General features: G+C 40.1%; 1 protein-coding gene across 1 annotated transcript in view; it reads left to right on the top strand.

Annotated features, from left to right (window-relative positions):
• MCM9 (minichromosome maintenance 9 homologous recombination repair factor) overlaps nucleotides 1-12297 on the top strand; it is a 120604-nt gene that overhangs the window by 98436 nt on the left and 9871 nt on the right. The window contains exons 9-12 of the mRNA XM_025383234.1: nucleotides 6164-6366; nucleotides 7303-7506; nucleotides 8877-8959; nucleotides 9452-9597. Coding sequence (XP_025239019.1) covers nucleotides 6164-6366; nucleotides 7303-7506; nucleotides 8877-8959; nucleotides 9452-9597 — 636 coding nt within the window. The remainder of the gene's footprint in view (nucleotides 1-6163; nucleotides 6367-7302; nucleotides 7507-8876; nucleotides 8960-9451; nucleotides 9598-12297) is intronic.

Here is a 12297-nt window from a genome sequence, read left to right as displayed (position 1 = left end):
CAAAGTAATTTATAGATTCAGTTCTATCCCCATCAAGCTACCATTGACTTTCAAGTCACAGAATTAGAAAAAACTACTTTAAATTTCATATGGAACCAAAAAAGAGCCCATATAGACAAGACAGTCCTAAGCAAAAAGAACAAAGCTGGAGGCATCATGCTACGTAACTTCAAACTATACTACAAGGCTACAGTAACCAAAACAGCATGGTACTGGTACTAAAACAGATATGTAGACCAATGGAACAGAACAGAGGCCTCAGAAATAATCCCACACATCTACAACCATCTGATCTTTGACAAACCTGACAAAAGCAAGCAATGGGGAAGTGACACCTTTTGTAATAAATGGTGTTGGGAAAACTGACTAGCCATATGCAGAAAACTGATACTGGACCCCTTCCTATACCTTATACAAAAATTAAGATGGATGAAAGACTTAAACATAAGACCTAAAACCATAAAAACCCTAGAAGAAAACCTAGGTGATAACATTCAGGACATAGGGATGGGCAAAGACTTCATGACTAAAACACCAAAAGTAATGGCAACAAAAGCCAAAATTGACAAATGGGATCTAATTAAACTAAAGAGCTTCTGCACAGCAAAAGAAACTATCAGAGTGAACAGGCAACCTCCAGCATCTGACAAAATTTTTGCAAAGTTCTAATATCCAGAATCTACAAAGAACTTAAATTTATAAGAAAAAAACAACCACATCAAAAAGTGGGTGAAGGATATGAATAGACACTTCTCAGATGAAGACATTTATATGGCCAGCAAATGTGAAAAAAAGCTCATCATCACTGGTCATTAGATAAATGCAAATCAAAACCATAATGAGGCACTATGTCACACCAGTTAGAATGGTGATCATTAAAAACTCAGGAAACAGATGCTGGAGAGGATGTGGAGAAATAGGAACTGTTTTAGACTGTTGGTGGGAGTGTAAATTAGTTCAACCATTGTGGAAGACAATGTTTTCCTCAAGGATCTAGAACCAGAAATACCATTTGACCCAGCAATCCCATTACTGGGTATATACCCAAAGGATTATAAATCATTCTACTATAAAGACACATGCACACATCTAAGTGTTCACAATAGCAAAGACTTGGAAGTAACGCAAATGCCCATCAATGATAGACTGGAGAAACAAAATGTGGCACATATACACCATGGAATACTATGCAGCCATAAAAATGATGAATGGGACATGGATGAAGCTGGAAACCGTCATTCTCAGCAAACTAACACAGGAACAGAAAACCAAACACTGCATGTTCTCACTTATAAGTGGGAGTTGAACAATGAGAACACATGGACACAGGGAGGGGAGCATCACACACTGGGGCCTGTCAGTGGGTGGGGGGCTAGGGGAGGGATAGCATTAGGAGAGATACCTAATGTAGATGATGGGTTGATAGGTTCAGCACACCACTGTGGCACATGTATACCTATGTAATAAACCTGCGCGTTCTGCACATATATCCCAGAACTTAAACTATAATAATAAAAAAAAGTATAAGTCACGTTGTACAAGCAATCACCAGGACTCTTTCCATCTTGCAAACTGAAACTCTATACCTGTTTAAAAAACTCCCATTTCCTCCTCCTTCTAGCCCCTAGCAACCACCATTCTACTTTCTGTTTCTATGGATTTGACTACTCGATATTTCACACGTAAGTGGGAACATACAGTATTTATCTTTCGTAACTGGCTTATTTCACTTAGCATGATGTGGTTAAGGTTCTTCCATGTTGTAGTATGTGTTCGAATTTTCTTTCTAAGCCTGAACAATTTTCCGTTGTATGTATAGACCACATTTTCCTTACCCGTTCCTTCATCCATGTACGCCTGGGTTTTCTCTGCCTCTCAGCTGTTGCGTATGTAGTGCTGCTAAGAACATAGGCGTGGGCTTCATTACTTAACAGTGGCTACCTTACTATCTAAAGCAGATTTCTTGCTCAATCTAAGTCACTTTATACAACTGAGAAAATTTACTGGGCCTTTGTTCAAGCTTTTTTCAATTTGCCTCTTACTGTCTGGGATCTAGAAGCAATTTTTTTTCCTGTAATACTTCAAAACCTCAAATTTCTGAGATGTCTTTATTGCTTTCCTTTTCTCTTTGAAGATTGGTCAGTTTTTACCCGTGCTGATCGCGTGCCTGCAATGCTTTGCCAAAGAAGGAAGTTTTTCTTTTTCATGTCAGTCTGATGTGGATTGAGGGTGGTACACTGTGCTCAGACAATCATTCCAGGCCCAAGCTCCTTCTCTCATGTGGCTCTCTGACTCCAGGGCCTTATCCTCTTCTGTACTCCACTGGTAAAGAGAGAGAAAAAGATTGCACAGGAAGGCTTTTAGGGGCCAGAACTAAAAGTGGTTTATGTTCTTCTATCTTTACTTCATTTTCCAGACTTGATATCATAGCCCTACTTAACTGTAATGGGAATAGGAAATACAATCTTGCTGTATTCCCAGGAGGAAAACAAGGTTTGGTGAACATATAGCGCCCGGTGCCAAAGGCTGGAGATAAATTTGGAAGTACTAGCATGTAGGTGGTGATCAAATCCGTAAGTAAAGATGAGGATCATCCCGGAAAGGGAGTAATGGGAGACCCTCAGAAAAACAAAGGCACTTTCTTAAGGATCTTTACTGGTAAAAATAACTTGTGTAACCTAACTTTAGAATGTTAGGTTACACAAGCTATTAGTAGAACAGTTACTACTCTATGTTTTTAGGATGTTTAAATGTGTGGATTAAATAAATGTAAAAGTAGCTTTTTCAGAAACTGGAATGTTTTTACTTCTTGAAGTTTAATACAAAAGAGACATGTATCAGCATCCTTTTATGACACAACCTGTGAATGTAAAATAATTCTGAATTTCTGAAATACTGTTTTATTTTTGTTTATCATTTAAATTATGTACATTTATTAAGCATTTACTATGTACCAGGCAATGTGAGGATTATAACAATAAATCACAATCAAGGAAGACCAAATTTAGTAGTACAAAAACAGGCTGGTCACGTTGGCTCACACTTGTAATCCCAGCACTTTGGGAGGACAAGGCGGGAAGATTCTTGGGGCCAGGAGTTCAAGACCAGCCTGGGCAACATAGCAAGATTCCATCTCCACAAAAAATTTTCTGAAAATAAGCTGGGCGTGGTGATATACACCTGTAGTCCTAGCTACTTGGGAGGTAGAGACGGGAGGATCACTTGAGCCCAGGAGTTTGAGGTTGTAGTGAGCTGTAATCGCTCCACTGCACTACAGCCTGGGGAACAGAGTGAGACCATGTCGCTTAGAGAAAATAAAATATAACGTAAGGCAAATAAATTGATGTCCAAAATCCCAGGCAGACTCGGCAGTCTGGAAGTAAAATTGCGTTGATTTTGGAGCCCTGCAGATTTAGGTTTGAATCTCAGCTCTGCTACTCTCAGTGTAACCTTGGGGAAGTTAATATTTCTGAACTTCTAGTTTCCTTATTTCTAGGTTTGTGATAATAGCCCCTACCCTTCAGGTTGCTATGATTAGGGATGATCTGTGTAAACCTAATGCAGTGCTTGCTTGATATTAAAAATGTGGTTATTTTTATTAATATTGTTGAAGAATGTAGAGTTCATATGGGATAGAAAAATGAGTTACCTTACACTCTATGAATTCATTCATTCAGTAGTTATTTAGTGAGCCACTAGTACACACAGTGTACTTAGGATTAGACTGTATGTATGGATTTGTGTTTGTTTTCTAAAGCCCCATTTAGTTTTTTTAAAAATGTTTGTATCACAGGTCTGTACCCATCAGGTTTATATACGGTCTTCCCCGCTTTCAAATGCCCAGAGACCACCCTGTCCCTCCTGGCAATGTCTTCATCCTCCTCCTTTGCTATAGGGATCTGCCTGACTTATCTCTCATAATCTCCTCTTCCTCTGCCCACTCCTGTATTTTCCTTGCTCCTATTTCTGCTGACTTCACCTCAGACAGCCTTTTTTCTTTGCATACAAATTTTTGTTAGTCCCCCCGTCCAACTTTTTTTTTTTTTTTTTTTGAGGTTGACTCTTGCTTTGTGAGTGCAGTGGCATAATCTTGGCTCACTGCATCCTCCACCTCCTAGGCTCAAGTGATTCTCCCATCTCAGCCTCCCAAGCAGCTGGAACCACAGGTGTGCACCACCATGCCGGCTATTTTTTTGTGTTTTTAGTAGGGATGGAGTTTCACCATGTTGCCCAGGCTGATCTCAAACTCCTGAGCTCAGGCGATCCACAAGCATGATTCTTAAGCTTAAGTTTTTCTAGTGGGAAAATTAATTCTTCCAGTTACCTCAGGCATAATTTACCACCTTCTTTCTCTCTTTGTTCATTTTTCTTCTCATATATTGGAAAACTTTCCAATTATATCCCCTATAGATTTCCAGGTGTCCCCACCGAAGTTTCTTCCTGCTGATACTAATGCTGATACTGACACCAGCACTCCTTGCACACTTACGATCTGGCAGGCGCTCTGTGCCACCTCTTCTTTCCCCAGCAGTTCTGTTGTAAACTAATTGGAGGCAGGGATCAGATATATACCTTTTTGGATTCTCAGTACAGCTTTTTGCAGAAAGGAAATGGCCTATAAATATTGGTTGGTCAGAGAGAGGAAGAATGACCAATTCATTTGACCTCGCATTAAAAATAATTTTATAAAAATTATGTCATATGCAATTGTATTTTGTTTCATTGCCAGTGTTGTGGACATTTTTAAATAAGAAATGCAAATAGTCTCACTTCAGTGTGGGTTAAATGTGCTTTTGTGGGTTTCTTAGGAACCGCGTATTACATTGTTCTATGGCAACTTATATTCCAAGTTCTAAATAACTGTCTTTACAAAAGCCGTTTTGACACATAAATTATAAGATGTGGACCGTCCAGAATTTTTCCTTGTCACTAATTTTTTAAAAGGGAGTTTAGTTTTTGGTAAAAATGCCTTGTTTATCTTTCTCTTACTTATTTAATGAGTGTCTTCTTATGCCACTTGCCACAAATAAAGATTCTCAAACATTTTCAGCCTCAGGGAATGAAGTAACTGCTAGCTAGAAATAGATCAGGGATTAACAAATGTAACACATGTAGCTGATGTCATAGGGCTGTGACTTGGGAGGCAGACATCCCACAATAACTAAAAATGGGCATCAAGTGCAGAACATACAAATTTACAGATTCCAATTTTTACATTTGTTATTACCAGTGAATATGTCACATTATTTTGAGAACTAACCCATCATTAATTAGTTTAAAAACAATATCTAAGTTATGTCACATCCATCCCTATCCTGCCATGCTCCATTTAGGACTACCTTGCCCCTCTACTGGACCATTATACTAGAGCCCTACCCTGCCTCCTGCCCACAGTCCTACCCTGTCCAACCCACCCACCAACCCAGTCCTCATCAGACTTCCCTTCACAATGGCTCCTCAAAACCTCAATGCCAAATCAATCCTTATATTTTCTGATTTCCTTTCCCTCCCTCTTTCTTTCCCTTTTTTGTTTCTTTCATGTTTAGAAAACATGATGAGTGAATACACAGAATACAAAACAAAATGAGTGAATACACAGAAAGTTTTTGCTTCAACCAGTCACTATTCTCCAGAGTCATCCTCACTCTCTACCATCACCCCCTCTGCAAATGCATGTCTTTCTCCACCTAAAAATGTCCAGATGTCTTGAAAGGCTCAGTTCAAAAGCTGCTTCACAGTGCTTCTCTGTTCATCTTTTCTGTCCACATAGATGAATACACATCATCCCTATTTCCCCTGGGAACTTTATTCTTTTAGAACTTAACCATATTCTGCCTTGTATTACATTATAGCTAGTAGATTGCAAGCCCCTTAAGAAGAGTTTGGTTTAATTTTGGATACTTCTTAGCACTTAGCAGAGCAGTCTGCTCATAGCAGGGGCATAAAAAGTGTTTATTGAACAGTTACTTCTCTTTAAGGTAGAATAGTTTCAGTATACTTTGTTGGAAGTTGATGTTTGTGATATCTCCTGTCATTCAACATTTTCTTTCATAGGAGTTCGTAGATTTTCAAGGTGCAAGAGCAGCCCCATTTTATTAACAGCTGTAATCTTGCATTTTATCTGAACCTCACAGTCAGTGCATTGTACTGTCTCTCTTGGCAGCCTCGTGTGCAAGCTGAACACAAGGACCACCATCCTGGCAGCAACGAACCCCAAAGGCCAGTACGACCCCCAGGAGTCCGTGTCTGTGAACATTGCTCTCGGCAGCCCACTCTTAAGTCGATTTGACCTGATCCTGATTTTGCTTGATACCAAGAATGAAGACTGGGATCGTATCATTTCCTCCTTTATCTTGGAAAATAAAGGTATGTGAAGACAGACAAAGCATTCAAAGTAACAAAGAGAGATTAGCTATAACTTAAAGAAATTCCCTTTCAAGAAAATTAAATAAATACCCAAGGTAGGCTATGTAGTACCAGGCAATAGAGAAAAGCTTAGACAGAAAGCAGTGAAAGGAGCCACTTACAGGGCCTCAGAATACTGAGTTGAAGGAAAAGGGCCTTTCTCTACCTGCCACTAATGAGAATAAAGTTGTTTGTAAATATGTCCCTTATAATGAAAGGGGGCAACCTTATGATACGGAATTACCGCTCGCCTCTTGCACATAAAGAAAACCAGAATGAATATGAAACAAATGTCTAAATGTAGGGTTCTCTTTAAATTAGATTTTCTCAGGCCGGGCGTGGTGGCTTACGCCTGTAATCCCAGCACTTTGGGAGGCTGAGGCAGGTGGATGACCTGAGGTCAGGAGTTCACGACCAGCCTAGCCAACATGGTGAGAACCCGTCTCTACTAAAATACAAAAATTAGCTGGGCATGGTGGTACAGACCTGTAATCCCAGCTACTGCGGAGGCTGAGGCAGGAGAATTGCTTGATCCCAGGAGGTAGAGGTTGCAGTGAACAGAGATCGCACCACTGCACTCCAGCCTGGGCGACAGAGCAAGACTTCATCTCAAAAAAAAAAAAAAGAATAGGTTTACTCGAATATTATTGATTACTGAGCAGAACAGAATTATTCTGAATAATTTTTAATAAAGGTGGGAAGCTTACCTTTATTAAGCTTAGATCATAAGACTGTTCTTTTCTAAAATTGTGTGCTATGCAGACAAGTCTAGATTTCAACAACCACAAAACATGAAGGTTACTTTTAACAAATAAGTACCAGAACTTTATAAAAATCCTTAAAATGAGATGTTTGCCTGTCCTAAGAACTTACTGACCCAACACCTGATATATACAGGTTACCCAAGCAAATCAGAGAAGCTCTGGAGCATGGAAAAGATGAAAACCTATTTCTGCCTCATAAGGAATCTGCAGCCCACACTGTCTGATGTGGGCAATCAAGTTCTTCTTCGGTACTACCAGATGCAAAGGCAGAGTGATTCCCGGAACGCTGCCCGGACCACCATTCGCCTGTTGGAAAGCTTGATACGATTAGCAGAAGGTCTATTTCATTCAGCAAATGACGCTTGTATTGAATGCTGCCTGTGTGCAAGGCAAGGGGCTTGGCACCATGGATTCAAAGATGAATGAGAATAACCCCCACTCTAAGGTGCTCCTAGTCACTTAAAAATAAAGGCTCTGAGCCATGAGATCGCTGCTCATCTGAGGACAGGTGATGAGTATTGACTGGAATGTGGTGTCATTAAGAAAGAGGAATCTTTGTGCTTCTCAGGACCTCCTAGAACTTAATATACCATTCACTTAGAAAGCCTCATTTCTGATATTTTGTTTCTCAGTGGCAACTCTATTAGCATTTTGAGTGGGACAGTTTCTTTTTTTTTTTTTTTTTTTTTGAGACGGAGTCTCGCTTTGTGGCCCAGGCTGGAGTGCAGTGGCCGGATCTCAGTCACTGCAAGCTCCGCCTCCTGGGTTTATGCCATTCTCCTGCCTCAGCCTCCCAAGTAGCTGGGACTACAGTTGCCTGCCACCTCGCCCGGCTAGTTTTTTGTATTTTTTTAGTAGAGACGGGGTTTCACCATGTTAGCCAGGATGGTCTCGATCTCCTGACCTCGTGATCCGCCCGTCTCGGCCTCCCAAAGTGCTGGGATTACAGGCTTGAGCCACCGCGCCCGGCCGGGACAGTTTCTTGTTTGGAATTGTTTCCCATGTAGCATCACTGGTTCTTGCTCAGTAATTGCCAGTTGCAGTCCACCCCTGTCGTTATAACAACCAACTTGACAATGCCATGCCCTGCCCCATTACATACATACATGTAGCTAACATGTATCTTAATTCTTTTCTTCTAACATTGGCTTTTACATTTTAGCTTTTGTTTAAATATAAAAAAAGAATTCACATGAACTGAATAATAAAATAATACAAGCTTAATAAAAAGTACTGTAAAACAAATGGACTTTCTTTTTTCAAGGATTTATAGCTAGTGTTAGGGCAAGAAAAACTCAGAGTTTAGAATTGCTTCTTTGGTAACTTTGAAAAGCTCATAGATCATAAAGAGGAGTGCCAGATATGAAAAATGAGTTTTAATTTTGTGTAGTTTTATAAAAGACTAGAAAGTGAGGACTAAAGTTGCTGAATATTAAATGTATGTTTATATAGCCCCTTTCTTTGCTGGAGCCCAGATTACTTTTTCATATAAATATACAGAATTGTGTGGGCTACACAGAAGGATTAGGCTCTTCATAGAAACAACCTGAAAGCTAGCTGAATGTTGACTTTTGTGCTTGTTCTAGTAAAATTGTTTTGTTATTAATAGCTCATTCATAAAATACAAATGGCGTGGAGGAGGAGATTAGAGAATTACATTTCTCACCTCAGATATTCCTAAAAAACAAATGTGCTTTGTTTTCTTAGCTCATGCTCGCCTGATGTTTCGTGATACTGTGACTCTGGAAGATGCTATTACGGTGGTGTCAGTCATGGAGTCCTCAATGCAGGTAAGGATATTTTGTGTACCTAATTTTTATCCTAATTACAAACTTTCTTTTTTTTAAAAAAAGGACACTTTATTAACATATCAAAAGTTATTAAAATGATCATATTCTAGACCTAGTGATTCCTGGAACTAGATCCAAAGGTAACCATTTAAACGAAGAGGAAACAGTGTCCTGGAGACGTCTGCTGCATGGGTGGTGTTGCTTTGGCCCATTGATGTAGAGTAGTGGGCCTCGATCCTTTTTTTTTCCTCAACACACCCAAGGGATGTTCATAGCCCACCAGTGACAGTATAGCTTCCTAAAGCGATGATTGCCACCAAGAACTGGGGGAGTGAACTCTAGAAAGTTGAAAAAGGCCCCCAAGTGATTTTCATACTCAACATAGGGGTGTAAAGGGCGGTCTTAGCCCCCGGGGATTGCTGGTCCCTAGAGTGTACTTACTGCTATGCAGGCTGGCCTGGTGACTCTCCTGGTATGTTCTCACCCCTTCAGGGAGGTGCACTGCTGGGAGGTGTGAATGCCCTCCACACTTCCTTTCCTGAAAACCCTGGAGAGCAGTATCAGAGACAGTGTGAACTTATTCTGGAAAAGCTAGAGCTGCAGAACCTCTTGAGTGAAGAGCTTAGAAGACTTGAAAGGTGAGGAATGAAAACCCAGAAAGGCATATAATGGAAAATCCTTGTTTGGCATTTAGTGAAACAAAGGAAGTGTGCCTTAAGTGGAAAAATCTATCTATCAGGTGTTGGGTCAGTAAGTTCTTAGGACAGGCAGATACTATCTGTAGGGGACTGTTTCAGTTATGTACTGCTGTATAATCAACTGCTCCAAAACTCAGTGACCGCAAATACCACCCCCACCAGTGTTTTAGTGTTCACTTTTCTGGGTATCAGACATTCAGGCAGGCTTGGTGGGGATAGCTTGTCTTTGCTCCACATTGTGTTGGCTATCTTGAGATAACAACTCAGCAATGACAGAAACAACGTTTCAAAACTTACCTTTCTAATGACTCATTAAAATGTGACTAAGAGACAAGGAGGACACATGGGAAAAAACGTGTCACACGCCTTCGTGTAAATGTGGACTCGACCAAAAAAATTTTGCCCAAACTTTATACTCCCGAAATATGTGGACTTCCAAAAACCTAGGCTTTGAGTGTGAGCCTGAGAAATAGGAGTGAGGAATGGCAAGTTTATCCAGTTTTTGGTGTCTTCATGATCAGTGTAAATGGCTTAATAATTGACCTGCAGCTCTTACTGGTGTTGGTCTCAAAGCCGGGGTCTAGTGAATGAAGTACATGAGAAAGTGAAACAGCTGCCAAGAATGTGGGGACCACATTGAGATTGTTGACTACGTTAAAACAAAACAAAACTAAACTAAAAAACCTTGAGAATTTTTCCTTCTCACAGCAGCCTTCTCTTTCTAATTTTTGAAACTTCAGCACAGCCTTCCTGGGGAAGGGTGGGGATGGGCATTATCCTGCTAATAGCCAGGTGCCAGACTGCAGTAAACTTGCACTTTGTATAAAATTCACCCCTCTTTCTTTTGGTCTCCTGGCTCATTTTATGATCCAGAGCATCGTGCCTAGACCAAAGTTATTCCTTTGGGTTGTTTATGGTTTGATGTAGCTGATTCTTTTCAAGCCACTCCTGGGCTTGGCTTTGCTTTTGGAGAGGCTGCTCATTTTGATGGATCTAAGCTACCAGAAACTGACGTGTGCTGCATTCAGAAAAGAAGAAAAAGTGAGGCTCAGAATCGTTGTTATGTGTTAGAAAGATGGCAATTAGACTTCCCAAATTTAAAATGACCCTCCTGGAGGAAAGAAAGGAAAGAAGTGAGAGTATTTGACAATCTAAAAGATAGGATTCTGCCTTAAAATGTTATTTTCTACTGGTATGTATTTATAATGTAGAGGCATGTTCTGATGTTGATCCTCCTGAAAGCAACAAAACCAGGTACTGTGCAAATGAAAGTGAATTACCTCCAAGACACAATCTAATGCCAATCTTATCAAGTGAGAAAAAACCCAACCAGCATATGGGTTTTTACTGTTTTGGAAAGAGTTCTCTGTTCCTTAAGGAGATAATTATAATGAAACCATTTATAGTTTTATCATGCTTTATTTCCAGAAAATGCTTTATACTTTATACTGGTGACAGTCTGACTCGGCCATTCTATCCACCTCAAAACAGAATGCAGGTGGGGCACAGTGGCTCACACCTGTAATCCCAGCACTTTTGGAGGCCAAGGTGGGCAGTCGACTTGAGTTCAGGAGTTCAAGACCAGCCTGGCCAACATGGTGAAACGCTGTCTCTACTAAAAATACAAAAATTAGCTGGGCATGTTGGCGGGTGCCTCTAATTCCAGCTACTCAGGAAGCTGAGGCAGGAGAATTGCTTGAACCCGGGAGGCGGAGGATGCAGCGAGCTGAGATTGAGTGAAACTCCATCTCAAAAAAAAAAAAAAAAGAGAGAGAGAGACTGAAATAATAGGGCTAACTTAGTCTACCCTAACTTATTCTCATCTTTTAGGAGATTTTTATAGAATTTTAACAATTATCAGTATCCCTGACCTCAATTTGATGCTGAAAAGTATGCTAGGTAGTAGTAATTTTGAAAGTTATTTGCTTTTTTGTTTGGTTGTAACTCAAATTAGTAAAAACGAACATGGGTTTGCTTACTGATACTTGCAAACCTACTATGAATGAATGTAACTCAATATGTTTACAATAATTGTGGGGGCCTTTTTCTGATTATGAAGGTAATGCATGTTTTTTATAAGTAGCAGTGAAATTAGAAAACAAAAAATCACATGTAATCTTATTTCTCAGAGATATGTACAATTAACATTTTAATGTATTTAAATATATTTAAATATAAGGTATTTCCTTATATTTTCTATGATTATACATGAATTTTAGAATAACTTACTCATCTGCTTTCTGGTATAATATCTTTCCAAAGTGAGTGCATAGAAGAGGGATCATATTGTACTTTATAAGAAAAAGGCATTTCTAGGTTGTCAGGAAGGGCTTCTAAAGGACCTACTTGTAGGGAACTACAGTCCTTATTAGAAAGTCATCCTCCCTCATGACCAAATGGAAATTTGAAATGAAAATATGAGATCTGGCAAGATGGCCGAATAAGAACAGCTGTGGTCTGCAGCTCCCAGCGAGATCAATGCAGAAGGTGGGTAATTTCTGCATTTCCAGCTGAGGTACCCAGTTCATTGCATTGGGACTAATGCTTAGGCAGGGGGTGCAGCCCACAGAGGGCGAGCAGAAGCAGGGTGGGGCGTCACCTCACTCTGGACATACAAGGAGCCAGGAGACTTCCCTCCCC

This window comes from Theropithecus gelada, chromosome 4 (genome assembly GCF_003255815.1).
Source record: "Theropithecus gelada isolate Dixy chromosome 4, Tgel_1.0, whole genome shotgun sequence".
Classification (NCBI taxonomy): Eukaryota; Metazoa; Chordata; class Mammalia; order Primates; family Cercopithecidae; genus Theropithecus; species Theropithecus gelada.
This window is presented reverse-complemented; position numbering and strand designations above follow the sequence as displayed.